The 16,465-nt window shown below is 44.6% G+C and overlaps 3 protein-coding genes across 10 annotated transcripts in view; 1 reads left to right on the top strand and 2 right to left on the bottom strand.

Moving 5' to 3' along the window:
* Positions 1 to 107: 107 nt before the first annotated feature.
* On the top strand, positions 108 to 10,347 carry LOC100123503 (myogenesis-regulating glycosidase). Of its 6 annotated transcripts, none has more exons than XM_031920977.2 (10): positions 108 to 892; positions 2,354 to 2,574; positions 2,980 to 3,231; positions 3,324 to 3,391; positions 5,075 to 5,268; positions 5,840 to 5,970; positions 6,702 to 6,923; positions 7,123 to 7,233; positions 7,303 to 8,775; positions 8,908 to 9,738. In XM_031920977.2, the coding sequence occupies exons 1-10, from the start codon at positions 854 to 856 to the stop codon at positions 9,341 to 9,343; spliced, it is 3,147 nt and encodes a 1,048-aa protein (XP_031776837.1). In that variant the 5' UTR covers positions 108 to 853; the 3' UTR covers positions 9,344 to 9,738. The 6 variants fall into 6 exon arrangements, with proteins under 6 accessions (XP_031776837.1, XP_031776836.1, XP_032451953.1 ...); XM_031920976.2 differs by having other exon boundaries at positions 113 to 892; positions 5,063 to 5,268; XM_032596062.1 differs by having other exon boundaries at positions 704 to 892; positions 3,324 to 3,405; positions 8,908 to 10,347.
* LOC103317812 (nucleoside diphosphate kinase homolog 5-like) lies at positions 3,276 to 5,075 on the bottom strand. Its single transcript, XM_008217262.4, has 5 exons — positions 4,394 to 5,075; positions 3,788 to 4,325; positions 3,639 to 3,727; positions 3,494 to 3,570; positions 3,276 to 3,410 (listed from the first exon to the last, which is right to left on the bottom strand). The coding sequence occupies exons 1-5, from the start codon at positions 4,547 to 4,549 to the stop codon at positions 3,380 to 3,382; spliced, it is 891 nt and encodes a 296-aa protein (XP_008215484.1). The 5' UTR covers positions 4,550 to 5,075; the 3' UTR covers positions 3,276 to 3,379.
* A 125-nt stretch (positions 10,348 to 10,472) lies between the features above and the next one.
* The window catches only part of LOC100123515 (microtubule-associated protein futsch), a 31,827-nt gene continuing 25,834 nt past the window's right edge, over positions 10,473 to 16,465 (bottom strand). For all 3 annotated transcript variants that reach the window (XM_008217839.4, XM_032596060.1, XM_032596059.1), the window contains one exon: positions 10,473 to 16,409. In XM_008217839.4, the coding sequence (XP_008216061.1) occupies positions 16,240 to 16,409 (170 nt within the window). In that variant the 3' untranslated portion in view covers positions 10,473 to 16,239. The remainder of the gene's footprint in view (positions 16,410 to 16,465) is intronic.

The raw sequence follows: 16,465 nt of genomic DNA on the forward strand, positions 1-16,465 counted from the left end.
CAAATGCGACTGTCAACTATTTACTCCGTACAGCTCATCCTCTGATGCGCGAGGCAAAACGGATTGCGTATTATCTGTCGAACGCGGCTCTCGTCGAGAGCTTTATCAGTATCGCGGTTTGATGCCGCTCGCCACTTCGTGCGCTCTCGCGCATGCAATTAAAGACGGCCCGATATATAATACGCTCTGAATACAGAGTCACGAGTTCAGGCTCTCGAGTGTGATTAATCATATTTTTTTTTTTTTTTTTTTTTTTTGTTTGCGGAAGCTCTCGCGCTTGCTTGTGCTTTCTTTCTTTCGAGCCTCGTCGAGCTTGCATAGAACTTTGCGAAGATGTGCGGTTCTTCTCGTTAAACAAAGCTCAAGGCCTCGAGGTTCGTTTGTGCGCGGGAGATCGGTAGAGATTCGGGACTATAAGTGCTTGTGTCCACACGGAATGACGTAGTTCGTACACGCATGAATTTTCGCCGCCCAAGTATAAGATCGTCGTTATGCATATGGTATATAACCCGATTAAAATCGGTACACGCAAACACGAATCGTTTGTCGGCGCAGCTCTTGTGCCAACGTAATCCAGAGGAGATCGGCAAACAGAGAGACACTATAAGCAACGATCGGTGCAGGCGACGCCGGCGATGCACATTATACACCTGATGGCCGTAAGGCAAAGGGGTATAAGAAGAAGCCGAGAGCAGCGCAGTGTGTAGACGCTAAGGAGATATCGAGCTCGAGCTAAGTGCCGGACGATATGCCCCGAGAGTATAGTTAGTCATCAGTTCGGTACCGAACGGCTGCTCACCTGCTGTGTATGATTTAGTGCGCGATTTTACCTCGCACTGAACACTCCTCGGACATGGACAGGACGCAGAGGAAGAGGAAGTCGGGGAAGAAGGTACGTCGCGCGTGGATATTTTATTCTTATATTTCTAATCGCGATCGGGGATTGCTTTTTATTGTACATCTACTTTTCTTCTATGAACCGCCTTATCGCGCGCTCGTGTAATGTACTTGTTTATCGTCTATCGTTCTATACAGCCTCGCGATAGCGTCATTGTCTCTATATTCCTCCGATCTGTGCTTTCGTGCATCACGAAGTAATAATTCCAGAACAGTCGGCGCAAGAAATCGATATTTTGCACAACAATCCGCCACTCCGAGAGATTTTTATTACACTATATATATATTATTATTTATTATACTATATACATCGCACGTGTGTGCCATCAGTCTTCGAATTCCCGTGACGCGCGCTCGCCTAAACACTGCGCGCTTTTTGTCGGCGTCGAATTTGCATATAAACATCGGGAGCAATTACAGCGATCTTATAATGTAGTGCAGGGAATTTTACGTAAAGCAATGCGGATAGACGTTGCGGTTTTTTCTCATCTTTGAGTTACGTCAGTGTAATGTGTACGCGAGAGCTTGCGCGCATTATCTCGTTTCTTGCACGCGTGTATATAAGTATACGTGTCTCTCGATCGGCGCAATCGAAAACAAAGATAATCCTGACATTCGAGACAATACCGGACGTGCGGATTGATTCTCGGTATTGTGCGACCTGTGTCGCGTGTGGTTACGAGGCTGGAAAATAAGATGATGATTTACGTCAAGAAACGAGCTTTTTTTTGACGAAAAATCGGTTGGAGCTTCGCTCGCGACGCGCCGAGGCGTAAATGGATCGTTGAGGATGGTGGGGATTATGTAAGATGACGGTGCGACAGCTCGCTGTCAGTGGTTTGTATAATGAGCGAAAAAAAAAACAAAAAAAAAATGGGTAATCATGTCGAATTAGTGTTCGTTGAAAGCGAGTCGTAAATCGGATCGGCGACCTGTATAGAGATTCTCTCGAGCGGTGACACAGTGTCGGCGCGTTAATTGATGATTGGAATATGGTTTGTAACGGATATACAGCGCGAGATGACGAGTAAGGGTTATGCATCGAAATCATGCCACTCGATTAATTAATTTATGCTGCGAACTGCAGGCTTGAACAATGAAAAATGTTCAAGTTAACTCATAAGCCAATTTATGAAAGTTATCGCACAAATTATGCCTTCTATAACTATAAGTTCGTACATAATAAACATCGCTCTCGCATTCCGTAAAATTTGCCATACGCACTACTACATATCTCTATCTCCGCAGCCCAAAACAGCTCGCGGCTATCAATCTCTCTCCCAAACATCCGCAGCCTCTCCACGCAGATCTGCATCACCGGTTGCTCCTCCACCACCAGCGCATATCTATATCCCACACTATAGCTCACATGCCGCCCATCGTATAACGAGCTTAACGACCCGCGCACACACGCAAACACTTACACGCACTTATATCTGTCTATATACGCGCGCAGAAAGTGCTGCTCTCCATAGTCGATCCGTGGGACGTCAAAGTCGCCAGTGTCGACCCGATCGGTTTGGCGACTCGTCGCGGCGTCTCCATCGACAACCTCGAGATCGGTACCACCAGCACCAGCCCGTCCCCGCCTCTCATATCCGTCTCTCCGCCGACGCCCAGGACGCCCTGGCCCTGGTACAAACCCGCCGTCAGCCCGACCTCACCGGCTTCGTTCAGGTGAGCTATTACGTACGCTATATATATAGATATAGATATATACCTGCGTGCAGCATCTCGCGGCGCTCATGTGATCGGTATAGCGCACACGCCTTATGTTGCTACTCCGAGCAGTGCATAGCGGGTGTATCGTATTGCGCGTTACACCGATGGCAGAGCATTTTGGAGCGCGTTTATTGCCACTTATGCAAATGCGACGCGTCTGACGAGTCCCGAACGCTGTACACGATTTATATACTTTTTGCTCGTTTCGCGGGATTACATCACGACGCGGATTATCCAATGGGATCCGAAATATAACGCTCGGGTATAGCGTCAAAAAAAAAAGAAAGCGGCGGCAGAACTGGAGACAAATGATACTTGATGAATCGGCGCTCAAACACACACACGCGCGCATATACACAGAGCCAGCAGCGCGTCTCCGGCGGATGATAGCAGGCCGGAGCAACTCGCTCCTGCGGATGTTCCAATTAAGCCCTCTCGGCCCAAAGACGGGGAGCAGCAGCAGCAGCAGCAGCAGCGAGTGAGCCGAAGAAACGACGTTGAAAAGAGCATCAGTCCGGGAGAGGATGTCGTCGATACTGCCGCTGTCTTTTTCGCCGAAGACGAGAAGAGCCGCAACGAGAAGTCGCTCGTCGAGGATTTAGTCAGGTCGAGGTATAATCAATTATACGACGAGCATATATAATGCATTTCTACTGTTTTCAAATTGTTTTGTAGAATCTTTATCCGGTGTTTTTTCCTCGCAGATACAATTACAATCCGGGACCGGTGATCCAGCGCAAGCTCCGCAAGCCGATAAGCATCAATCATACAGGTTGGATTTATAACGTAAGCTAAACAAGTAGAAATTCGTACTCTCAGCTCACTGCCTACTTTTTATACCATCGACAAGCTATGCATCTTTACATCAACTCACAGATACGTGGGACTGTTGTTGTCGAGCAGCCAGTTTCCCAGCCAGGTGACCGGGTCGTCGGGTTTGGCCTCGAAGCACTGCGTTTAATTATACGATAATTTGGAAACGCGTTTTATGCTTGTCGAAGACATTGGCTAATTAATACCTTAACGAGAGCCTCGTTCAGAATGGGATTGACGCGCCTCCACAGGTAGTCTTCCGCCGAGTCTTCCGTCGGCAGCTGCTCCGGTGTTTCTACGTAAAAACGAAACGAGTTTATTTCCTATGATTGATAGGACAGACTGGTACGCTTACGATCGGGAAAAAAGAACCGGATTTCCCTCTCGGCCGAGCGACGATCTTTACTGCCGTGGACCGCGTTGATCATGTCGTCGCCTAATCTGCCGAATCTGCCGCGGATAGTGTCAGGTGCGTAGAGTCTCGCATCCGTGACCTTTTTCGGACCGATCAAAGCTCGCCATTCCTGGACTGCGTTGATCTTGCCGATCGAGTGGACCAGAATCGGCCCGGAACTCATGTAAGCCACGAGTCGAGCGAAGCACTCGTCCTTGAACTTGTCGAGATAGAAGTCGGAGACTTGTTCAGGGGTCAGTTTTAACCATCTCGTTTGGCAGATCTGAAAGCCGGCGTCGATTATCGCGTTCTCTATTTCCTCTCGGAAGATCAAAGCTTCCGGCTTTACAATCGCCAGAGTTCGCTCCAACTCGTCCGAGCTTTCGGACTCGAGGCTCGATTTCGACTCGGTGCAGCTTGATTCCTCGCTGGTACAATCGCAGGTGGCTTTCTCATCGCTGAAAGTTGTAGTGCTCTTCTCTACTTCATCGTCGCACGTCTGCAAAACCGCTCGTTTTTAGAGATAAACGAAAACCAGTTTTAATCCGGCCAAACGATGATTATTACTCTCGCTGACGACGATGAGACGAGATTCAGCGCGCTTCTGCTAACTTCGAGCCGGAGTACAGTAAACGGTGGCCGTAAATCCTCTGGTTTATCGTTGCAGGCTTCTGTTTGGATAGCCGAATCCGGCTCCGGATTATCGCCGGTACAGTCGCACATTTCGTTATCTTCTCTTGATCAAATAATCGCCGACGCGTTGTACGGCTTCATTGTGCGCGAGAGGAGGAGGAACTTGTAGGTTAAAGAAACAAACGACTGCGCTGGATAATCGGGATTTTATGCACACAAGCGCTGTACGAGCGATCGGTGGAATATTCTTTGATCCGTAGGCGCAGGCGGTATAACTTTTGTTATCTCTTGTTTGAGCTCTGCGCGTTATATCTGCGAGGTGTTGAAGTTCAATTGTGTGTGCTCGATAAATATGTGCGGACATTATTATGGTTATACCTAGTCGTGTCTAGCTTTTTATAATGGAATGTTTGGTAGAGCAAACTTTTGATAAGGAGATAATTGAATTATGTATATGTACACACTGAATCATGAGCTATCGTTGTTTTTTTTTTCACTTTGCTTTTGTAACGATAAATCGAGCGCAATCTCAATTTTTGAGTTGGCCACATTTTTTTAAAATCTTAAAGAAATTCACTTAAAGAAGTGCTAAGCACGCGTTAGTTCTTCTTTCAGCCAAGATCAATAAAGCAGCCGAGGTAGCGAGCGATGATTTTCCGATAAATGCTTCGGTAAACGCAGCGGCAAAGAAGGACAGCATCGAAAAGTCGTCTCGAGAAAATCGTCCAGTCGGCAGAAATCGCAGACTCAGTTTATCTATGCCAACCAAGCTCGATGACATGGACGAGCTTCGAATCGGCAACGAGAAGGTAAAACAAATTTTTTGACAACTACACATTTGTTCGCGAAACGATAAACCAACGTCGATTAGCAGACGACGAAATTTCAATCGTGTTTACATTCCAACTATATATATACAGTATGTACTGACCCCATCGATACGAATTCACGCGTATACGCGAGACTTATCGAGCCGTCGCAGTCGCGCTTTATTTACGACTCGGAGAGCTGAAGTGCATAAATATAGGTTTATCGCACATGGCCGACGAACGCGATGAAAAAGATCACAGATACAGCTCGATATATTCACTGGAACGAGCGCTTTCCAGACACTGCCCGCGACTGCACTCGATAACCGAGGTACGTTTATAAGATGTTGGATTCATCGTTGCCGTACAAAAATAAAATCGACCAGAGACCGTGAAAACCGGATTTCTACACGCGACGAGCATCGCGGTTACGTAACTCGATATCGGTGTAATGTGTAGCATCGCGACGACGTATAATCCAGGAATTGTGGAAACCTCCGCTTATTCCGATTGGGTCTGTGGTAGAATGTGACATTTATAATAATAGCTGGTGATAAATCTCTCATTTCAGGGCGTCTCGTCCAAGTACTCGCGACGCGAGAGCGACAGCAGTGCGACCTTCAGCAACAGCGGCTCGACTCTGAACGGCAGCACTTTGGGCTCGGAGACCGAAGATGAGGAGAACGACGAGGAGTCATCCAAGTATGCGTAATCTCTAACTTTTATAATTCTTCTTGTTTACGTCTATAAGTATAAACGCGATCATGAGAGTGAGAAAAAAGCCGACTATCAGAAACGCGGCACTATCGGAAACTTAAATTATCGCCGAACTCTGAGCTCTCTTTTTTCCCTTCTCGTATATGCGTGATTTCATTCCAATACGCTTAGTCTCGGCTTATTTACGAACCAAGTCGGTTCGTACACATCTCAGCTGTTCTCCAGTGAATGGCTCTCATTACGTCGCGACACTGACTCGCTCGATGGCGATTGTCTGAAGGTCGTTAAGAAGCTGGTGCATCGGTGTAATTGCATCAACGCGCAACGATGATCCCGAGATACGACGTGGGCAGTGCCATGTCGCTGCAGAGGTAATAAATATGGAGTAAATTTTACCGATACTCGCTCGTTCTTTAGCGCAGTTGGAGGAACGATTCCTCGGTGGACACAATGATAAGAGCCGCGCGCGAGAGTTTGCTTTCCCACTGCCGAGTGTGTGTGTGTGTGTGTGTATGTGCGTACTGTATAGTCGGGAGACGCGCGTCACTCTCGGCACTTGGTTCGTTAGCACCGGTTTCTCGCGAAAAAGAAAAAAGCGTTTGTCATGGCAGTACTGGACGACGTGCAGAGGTTACCACCTAGTATTGCTGCGGAGACTCGAATATAATCTGTAGTAAAAGTGCGAGTATTGAGAGAGGGAACCTTTTTTCTTGTAGGATACCGCTACAGTCGTCGCAGCGACAGGCGGGAAGCAACGTTCCATCGCCGACGATCTCGAGGAAGCTCACCAACGACCACATGGATTACCCGAACGCGCAGAGCACCAACTCGACCATCACCAGTGTCAACAGCATCAGCAGTTTGCTCAAGGAGAAACTCCAGTGGACTATACCCGCCGCGCTGAGGAGCAGCAAGAAACGACAGAATGCTGATTACAGGTATTATGTGGTTCACGCTTTTGATTCAGCTTTTTTTATCTCTCAAAACTTTCCATAATCGCTGCGATCGGGTGTTTGGAGGAAGATCGATTCTCTTACAAGCGTCTGTGCGTACAGCGTGTTGTTGGAGGAATTTAGAACAGAAATACGTTATGCGTGTGGAAGCAGCCAGTTATGCAAATTTTCGTTTGTTTATCAGGCTACGAGGCTTCGTCGGCTTTCTCTTTCTCTGCGTCGTATTCCTCGTCGGATTCGCCCACGTCTACTACACGCAGCATGTTCTGCAGCGAGCCTACTTCGACAAATTTAGGTGACTCGAATTTATTCCTCGAAACTTCGAAACTGAAGAACTTTGTACAGCAATGATAAAATACGATAGGTTCAACAAGAACGAGAGGGTCATGCACGTCTACAACAACATGGGCGTGGAGATAATAGCGGCGCGCCTCGGAGTCGGCATTCCTCCGGACACAGGTGTCTTCAATTGCCTGCCGCAGCATCAGCGTCAGGACAAGGTTTGCCTGGAATGGTTACAGCATTCGCGACTCTATCTGGGCCACACGAAACGCGACAACATGAACTGCTACCACGTGACCTGGCAAGCCTTGAGTCCCGGGGTCAACCCGCAGGACTGCTTCGATTGGTCGGCCAAAAGGGGTCACTGGTACGGTGCGGGTCAGATCCAGAACATGGCGTATCCTCTGGAGCAGGGAAGACTAGAGCCCAGTCCTTTCATCACCGGAGATATCAGGAAGCATCCGTTCGGGAACGTTCTGAAGCGGTACTTTCTGAATTCGAAGGGGGCGACGATCACCGTTGACCCAGAGACGCCGCTCTACGTGTCCATCAACTTCAATGTGACCCAGAAAAAGGAGCTGTGCCTGATGGCCAAGCACGACGCGTTTGCCTTCATCAACCACCTTACGCCGTATCCCCAATTGAACTACTCGATCTGCTCGACGGACAACATGAAGAACCTGCACTCGTCGATGGCCGAGAAGTTTCTCTGGGACGGTTTGAAGCCAGACGAACTCCAGGCTGTTCACTCGCTGTTGACCGAACCGGTCTGGCAGATATCGCCGACCAACGAAGCTGACATCTACAACTACACAGAGGATGTCATAGCCCTGGGTTTCCTTCGACAGGGACACGTACTGCTGAGCGAGGAATGGCAGCCGAGTTCGGGTGACTTCGTGCTGGACGAGACACGCTTCAAGTCGATGAAAGACACTATCGACGTGATCCATCGACGTGGCTTCCGCATCGTCTTCACCGTCCAGCCGTTCATCTCCACCGAGTCCGAGAACTTCAAGGACGCCGTCAGCAATAGGCTCCTCATCTCCGAACGCGGTAGCGACCCCAGGATACCAGCCCTCACGAGGTATCACAAGGTCAACAGCGCTGGAGTACTGGACATTACCAACAACAAGACTCTACCTTGGATCCAGAGCAAGCTGGAAGATCTGAAGGAGAAGTACCAAGTAGACTCGTTCTACCTGGACCTGGGAACTGCTCAGGATATGCCGCACTACTACAAGTGCGAACAACCTCTGACCAACCCGGACCACTACAAGAGCCTGTTTGTGAACTCGATCCTGGGTTCGGTACCGGTCATCGGAGTGTCCAGTGCTATTGCCCGGCCCAGGGCTCCAGTGTTCGTGTCGTTACCGCCGTTCCCTTCGTCATGGAAGGCCATCAAAACTGTGATCCCAACGGTGCTGAGTTACGGGATCATTGGGTATCCGTTCATCATGCCTGGTGCTGTGGGTGGTGATGTCGCTCTGCCGATGTCCGACAACAATCCGGACAACGACTACGAGGTTACTCTGCCGGAGAAGGAGCTTTACATTAGGTGAGTCTTTTATTTTTCAAAACGATATAACGTCTGTGCATCATGTGACTCAGGTTGAATAATTCATAACTCAAATATTGACATAATCGATAAAAAGCTCACAAGGAAAAAATAAATCATCCTTACTTCCAGATGGCTGCAGCTCTCGACATTCCTCCCGGTGATTCGCTTCACCCACCTCCCGAGCAAGTACTCCGACGACCAGGTCCTAGAGATCGCCAAGAGTCTCACGACCCTACGACAGAAAACCGTGACTCCCCTACTGAAGAAATACGCGAACGTCACCCTGGACACAGGCTTGCCAATCATCAGGCCTCTATGGATGTTGGACCCCATGGATCAGGCCTGCCATCTGGTGGTCGACGAGTTTTCGGTGGGCGACGAGCTGATCGTCGCACCCATACTCCACTCCGGAAGTCGACAACGCGAGGTGTACCTTCCAGCGGGTGTCTGGAAGGACGGCATCGACAAGAGCCTGAGGAAGGGCTCGAGGTGGATCCACAACTACAGGGTCGCCGAGGACAAGGTCGCTTACTTCGTCAAGATGCCCGACGACATGAGATTCTGAAAAGTGTGTGATGCGCTTCGACGATTGAAAAGACTGTTTTTCTGTAATAGTGGCTGTAATATGAGAACTTTTATCATTTATAGCGCGAGATGTGCTCGTCGAGATGCGGTTATGGTATGCCGCACGCAAAGTTTATTCATTTTCCATGAGAATATTTACTTTAAATCGAGTGTGTTTTATCGATATAATATACGTTACTCAGTATTTCTACTTCAATACGAATATACATAATACATGCGTTTTATTACTATTATCTTTATCTTCGTGCTTTACTCATTGTTCCTTGAACTGCTCGCACTGATGACTACAACGAACGATATATAGATAGTTTGTAGTGCTGAATGTTGCAATGTAGAGATTATAAAGAAATTTTGTTTAAACAAGTTGTACCGAGATGTGCTGTGTGATTATTATTATGAACCAATGCAGCTATTACGAGTTGTTAGTTATAGTCCACATGTTATATCTTTGTGACGTGGCAAAATCCGCAAGCAAATTTTCCCTTTCGTTATACGGCCCCTTATCCGCGTCACTATAATTTATAATCCTCCGGATCCCGGCCTGAATCTCAGAGGGGGGACCGCTAGATCAACCCGAACCGGGATATTCGGGAATGTCGGAAAATGAGTAGATTCAGATACAGTTAACTCTCTTTCCTTATTTCGGTCGTCAGTTACAATTAATTTCACCGCGCTCAGTCTCTATCTTCCACACTCAACTATTCCATCTCTCTCTCTCACACACACACACACACGGACAAGATTTCGTTGCTCTGTCGCAGCAGAGCTACACTTTGCGCCCGCGACACTCTTTCCCGGAATCCTCTCTGTCTCCTCGTTGATGTTCCTTTCTTCTCCACTCGCACAAAAACAAAAGAAGGTCGCGATTAATAATTGCAAAATGCAATTATTATTTGTACGGAAAAAGAGCGGCCTCGCGTCGGACATCGTACCGTCGCATCTTACACGCATAATACATGTACATTTTAAACTTAAACATTTTAATTAGTGCATTTCTATTTTTCCAACCTAAGACAACTAAAATTCTATTCAAACAAGTTCACACATAATATATTACATGGAACAAAAGGAAGTGGATAATGAGGGACGGTTGAAAGAAAGACGCTCGATTAGGTATAGTTTATATTTATTATATTATTAATTTTATCATATAGCATAACATTATTATTTCTATTATAATAATCATATAGCACCATGAACACTCCACAGTAAGTTTTAATTCGTTACTCGAAAACGCGATGCGACGGTGCGCTTCGAGGAATGAGAACCGAAGATGGTGAGAATTTGGCATTTTTTACCTCCATTTATATTTTCATTTATTTATTTATTTTTTTCTCTTCTCATATTTAAGCAATAAGTAATAACTCCTACAGCGATAATATAACAAGAATATAATCGTTTCCTTTAGAAATTCGAATGACTAGATGACTTTATCTTTCATGTGTGATAGAACTTTAATAATGATATTAGGAAAACATCGCGCGTATGAGGGTTTTCTTTCTGTTTTTTCCTGACTAGAATCTCGAGCATTTTCGAAACGTCTCTCTCGCGGAGGGCTTCGCCCCCTACTGAACAACGGAAAGTCGGTAAACAATAAGAGTGTGTAATATATATAATATATCTACGCCACGCAACAATATAAGCGTTCTCTCTCACCTCTCGAAGATTCTCGAAAATCAATAGCTCATACAAGAGTTCAAGAAGCGTTTGTTTGGATTTGTTTTTATCAAGCAACAGCCACTACATGCGAAATCGAATTATGACGCTTTATTAGCCCGCGTTTTTTGAATCGTCGATTTATTATCATTATGTTTTTTTTTTTTCATCAATCATCGTATCATCGCTTACGTATCTCGCATATATTTAATTATACTCAAGCGTAAGAGCGCGTGCGTAGACTCGAAGCTCTTGTATAGTACAATTCGTTCCCATATCCCCGGTCGGTGCATCGCGATATTCGGGGTTGCAGTGCGGGTGTTCACCATTTCATTTCTCTCTTTCTCATACTCCAAGTAAGAAATTTTGACTTTCATCGGATTCCGTCACACATCTCCTTCATCGATTGCATTATCATATATTTATTAATTGTTTTTTTTTTTATCAAAGCTCGCTCCTGCTTCTCTCCTCCCGCTTTCGTCATATATATTTTTTTGTATAATTAAATATTCCTCTCCGCGTTATAATTTCATTGGTACTCAATTGGTTTATTGTTAATCATGCTCTCAGCTCTCTTTTTCTTTTCGTTATTTCTCTCTCTCTTTTTTTTTGTTCCTCCTCGTTTTCGCCGGCAAACAAAAAAGGGGGTGTCTCATTGTTATTACTCTTGTTTTTGTTCTCGGTTATTCCACATCACCCTACCTAAATAGCTGGTCAATTATTACTCGTTAATATAAATAATACAGAAATACACAGTTACATGCTTCGTCTATCACGTCGACCTTATCAATTTCCTTTCTCGCTTGCGCTTACGCTTTCATTCTCTCAGTCTCTTTCGCACTCGCTTATACACTCTCCCATCTCATACACATTTTTTTTGTTTTGCAATATAATGCACGTTATAAAAAGCTTGGTTTTCTCTCTCTCTCTCTCTCTCTCTCTCTCTCTCTCTCTCTCTCTCTCTCTCTCTCTCTCTCTCTCTCTCTCTCTCTCTCTCTCTCTCTCTCTCTCTCTATCGCGAATTAAGGAGAACGATGATGATCATGATGACACCAATCATAAATCGTAAACAATTCGCGCTCTCTCGCGGTAATATAATAAGTATACTTATGTATCTTTCTCGTATATAGAAAATCGCTATATATGCTTATTCTTTGAATTCGAAAAACATAACTCGCGCGAAAATGCAGGCATTTTATGTCCTTATCCAGCTCTCTTTCTTTAAGCAACAATCATACGAGAACAAATTAATCGTAATAATAAATCTCTCTTTACACGTGAGTCATAATATTATATCTAACAAATGAATCGTACGTATGCGCGTATTTATTCATTTTTACGTATGCATGTATTATTATACATGTATTATATCATGTAGTCGAGAGAGAAAACGGACAGAAAATAATTTAAATAATGCGGTATACTTGCGTACGGGTTTCCCTAAGGCCAGCTGAAAAATAGGCGGTAAAAAACTTACCTAGGATAAGCCTCCCAGTTATTGGTCCCTTATATACCTCGCCACCGCGCGCGGTTATACAATGTACATATATCATATACGGTATAATATACATAATTAAAAAAATAATAGAGATATAATACTCCGACTTCACATGAGTATATATGTATCGCAATGTACACGTATTGCTATGACTACATAATAATCGTCAAAATAGAAAAACGAACTTTACTCAAATATAATCTCACGGAATTTAATCTGTATTGTGTGTGTGTGTGTGTGTGTGTGTGTGTCCGACTGCAAACGTGTGCTCGCGGCAAAGTGGCAACGTCCGGCACCAATAACTGTTAAGCTTGGGTCTTCCCTATATAACTTGAACGAGATCAAACTCTCTCGCGAGCCTGACTTCGCTTATAATCACAATTCTCCGTTTGTCTCCCCCCTCCCCTCTCCCTCCCATACTCTCATATCGTCATCATCATCATCACACACCGTAAACGTTCCCTATTGTAAAAATCGCACTTTTGTTAGACTATTAAATGAGGCGCGTCCAGCGCACTAATATACGCTCGGGCACCAGGCGTCCCTCCCTCCTCTCTCCCTCCATCTCTCCTCGCTTCGACGTTATTTTTTTTAATTATTATTATTTTTTTTTTTCATCACTTTAAAATCTCTAGGGTCCATCATCATCAGCGCGCGCGCGCAATATAAGTATAATATGTAATATATGTAAAGCGTACACGTATTAGGTTTATATAACAAGCGATAACCGGAAAAGCAAAGCTGCGCTCGGCTTATCCGGGCGAACGAGCAACGACCGTGTCTTGCCGGGATATATTCGCAAAAGACTCGAATTACATAATATGGACACGTGTATAGCATCGAAAGATGATCGATCCTTCGCTATCGCGTCGACTAATATATCTTCGGAGACTTTCACTTATACATTTTTTCTTTTTTAATAATTATAATAATAATATTCATAACGTTAAACATTGAAACGCATGTAACGAATCGAATAGAATAATGAAAATTCAAACGAAAACCCGATAGCCTGAAAACGTCGATGAGCTTATCGATGGTTTGCTTCATTTTTGATTTTAACAGGTCACTCGCATAGCTACTGTCGCCTTTTTCCTCATTATCATCATTATCATCATTATCATCATCATTATCGTCCCTCTTTCTCTCTCACTTGTCATTATCGTCATCGGTACATGCTAAATCTTCGTCGCCCTTATCTCTCGCACTCCTCTCTCTCTCTCTCTCTCTCTCTCTCTCTCTCTCTCTCTCTCTCTCTCTCTCTCTCCTTCTGCACCGCACAAGCAGTTTTTTTTTTCAAACCGCGGAATCATCATTGACAAACGCGTTTCAAGTATAAAAGTTTAATCGCTCGCTTTGCCTTGCTTTGCATATCGCTTTGTTTTTTTTTTCGTTTTTCACCAACGTGTTCTACAAATTAACGCTACGACTTTGAAGTTATGGATCATCTGTGTGGGAGCGGTTGTGGCCGGTGACTATATAATATATAGGTCGACTCTCGGTCATGTCTTCCGACATTCGTTTTCGCGCTTATTACTCCCCAAACATATGTGGACATTTTGGTTTTGTATCGCCTGGATGGATGGTTCGGTTTGAATAATTAAAGTATTTCATTGGTTCGCAGCAACACGTGTCCTACTTCACTGATTACGATCGTCTATCACGTTATTACATAATATCTTTTTTTTGTGATTCTTTTTTTTATGCTTTTTTTGTCCTTCTTTAATTGAGTCTTTTTTTAGTTCGGGGTATAGAGTACGTGACAGTGACGTGCATATCAATATTTTTTTATTTTTGTCACACACGACAGCAATTGTATTATTTTTTTTTTTTTTTTCGCAACTCTAGAACATCGGGGGTTTACGACATAGATAAAGTTATACGCACTTCCCTCTAAAGTTATAAGACGAATCACGATTAATTTCCGATACGATTTCGCCCAAAAGAGATTCATCGGATGGTCGAATTCCTTCTGGGAAAACCTGGTCGAAAGATTTCTACACTGTCAACATTTTATTCTCATGATTAGGTCATGCGAAATTGTGTGTGTGTGTGTGTGTGTGTTTGTGTGTGGGTGAATTTCTTTACGCATAGACATTTATGGTCACAAGACATTATTATTATTATTTCATTTTAATAATCGTAATTAGCTGGTAGTAATTTTATAGGAAAAGACACTCGATGCGTATACGCCGAGAAACTATAATATCATATATAATGAGACGGGGCGTATGCGCAAACACTGTTTCTCACATAGGGTTTTTTACGTCTTAGCATTGGCTCTTTAACCCATTAATCGAAGTTTATTTAACTTTTCTCATCGCTCCCTTCATCTATAAATCAAAACATTGGCGATTGTATCTAAGCATAATATATTCTCAGTGTCGTTTATAAGCGATAATCATGTAGACGCGTCGAGCAGCTTGCGAACCGACATGTGGACAGCTATACTTGGCTTGGTTTGTATTTTTTTTTAAAACTTTTTGTTAGATAAATGGTTCAAAAATTGCCGTTGCATCCGACGGGTGTGTATAACGTACGAGCATCAAGTAGATTAAGAGTTCGCTAAGCTTCATCGCAAATATACGTTATAGGGAATGTTCATTGTGCACTATGCCGGCTGCTGCATCGACATGTATGCCAAGGAAGACGGAATATCGTCTAGGAGTCTTTGTGCAAGGAAATCACGGGAACAGACGCGATGCGCATCGATTATAATTTTCTTTCTCTTCTCTTTCTCTTAATACAGTCAGTCATATAGCAGGCGTGACAATAAAGTTAATTGGCATCCGGGATTAAACAACGTTATATTATAGGTAAATATAACTATTTCTTCTCGTCTCTCTCTCTCTCTCTCTCTCTCTCTCTCTCTCTCTCTCTCTCTCTCTCTCTCTCTCTCTCTCTCTCTCTCTCTCTCTCTCATCTCCGATGTGAATCACGCGTTCTGTATATCGAACAAGTTCGACTTTGAGGTCACTTTGGTGCATCATATCTCCAGCCCTGCCGAGGACACATCACGATCATCATGCGCATATAGACATATACTCGTCCCGGATGCCAGATTCGCTATTATCACTCGCGCTCGCGCGTGTGTGTGTCTCTCGTCGCCTTCCCGTGGGTTCCGCGATTTTTCAATTTATTTTTTTTAATACCCTATCCCCTCTTTCTAGCTCTCGCGCTCGTATAAGGTTCATTTTGCTAATATTTAACAAGTCACGTATTATATAAAAGCGCCGAAAAAATGAGTCAGCTAAAGAGCACTCGGACAAGTTGGCTAGAAATATACATGTATAATAAGTAGATTAGCAAATGAAAATGTTCAAGGGCGGCTTGTTTATCGACTCATCGTAAATTACGTGACGGTTCAGTGTATCAGTTCGTCGGTATATGAGTACGACAGACTCTCTCTCGAAAAAATTCATCACGAGGACGGGAGTTTTGGATAATGCGTTTAGCGTGTAGTACAATTTTCATGTTTGTTTTGCTTTGTCTTTTCTTCTTTCAATAATATATATTACCCTAAAGAGCCGAGAATCGAGCTGGCGCGGAATTATGACGATTGTATCGGCCCGAGTAGTGTGTCGTGTGAATAAGGAATATATCGTATTATATATTCTGCATATTTATGTATATCTCATCTCTCATTTCGAGTCGTCGGAGTTAGGCCTGAACTCGCGCGGCTTATTGAACTCAACCATGATCGCTGGACAGACCGCGAAGACCTAGAACTCCAGTCGATAGGCGCTACAGCTGGTCTCGTGGTCTTGGAGATTGATCGTGCATCTCGACGCCGATGGCGAGAGGTCGATGTGGTGAGCTGCCAGAGCCTCTTCGTTGTCGGCGACCCAGTAGCCTAGTGTATCGGTGTCGTACGTGGGGATCATCGTCACCTCTGCAAGGGCACACGCGATCGGTAACGTTATTCAAGGGGCCATGCCAAACTTTGCT

Source organism: Nasonia vitripennis, chromosome 1 (assembly GCF_009193385.2).
Source record: "Nasonia vitripennis strain AsymCx chromosome 1, Nvit_psr_1.1, whole genome shotgun sequence".
Classification (NCBI taxonomy): domain Eukaryota; kingdom Metazoa; phylum Arthropoda; class Insecta; order Hymenoptera; family Pteromalidae; genus Nasonia; species Nasonia vitripennis.

Excerpts from the sequence above, each read along its gene's own strand:
- LOC103317812 (XM_008217262.4), bottom strand. The coding sequence starts at position 4,549 with ATGTGCGACTGTACCGGCGATAATCCGGAGCCGGATTCGGCTATCCAA. Across the intron at positions 3,728-3,787 it reads CCGGTTCTTTTTTCCCGATC|AAACACCGGAGCAGCTGCCG; the intron begins GTAAGCGTACCA and ends GTTTTTACGTAG. Across the intron at positions 3,411-3,493 it reads AACAACAGTCCCACGTATCT|CTTACGTTATAAATCCAACC; the intron begins GTGAGTTGATGT and ends CTACTTGTTTAG.
- LOC100123503 (XM_031920976.2), top strand. The coding sequence starts at position 854 with ATGGACAGGACGCAGAGGAAGAGGAAGTCGGGGAAGAAG. Across the intron at positions 2,575-2,979 it reads ACCTCACCGGCTTCGTTCAG|AGCCAGCAGCGCGTCTCCGG; the intron begins GTGAGCTATTAC and ends GCATATACACAG. Across the intron at positions 5,269-5,839 it reads TTCGAATCGGCAACGAGAAG|GGCGTCTCGTCCAAGTACTC; the intron begins GTAAAACAAATT and ends CTCTCATTTCAG.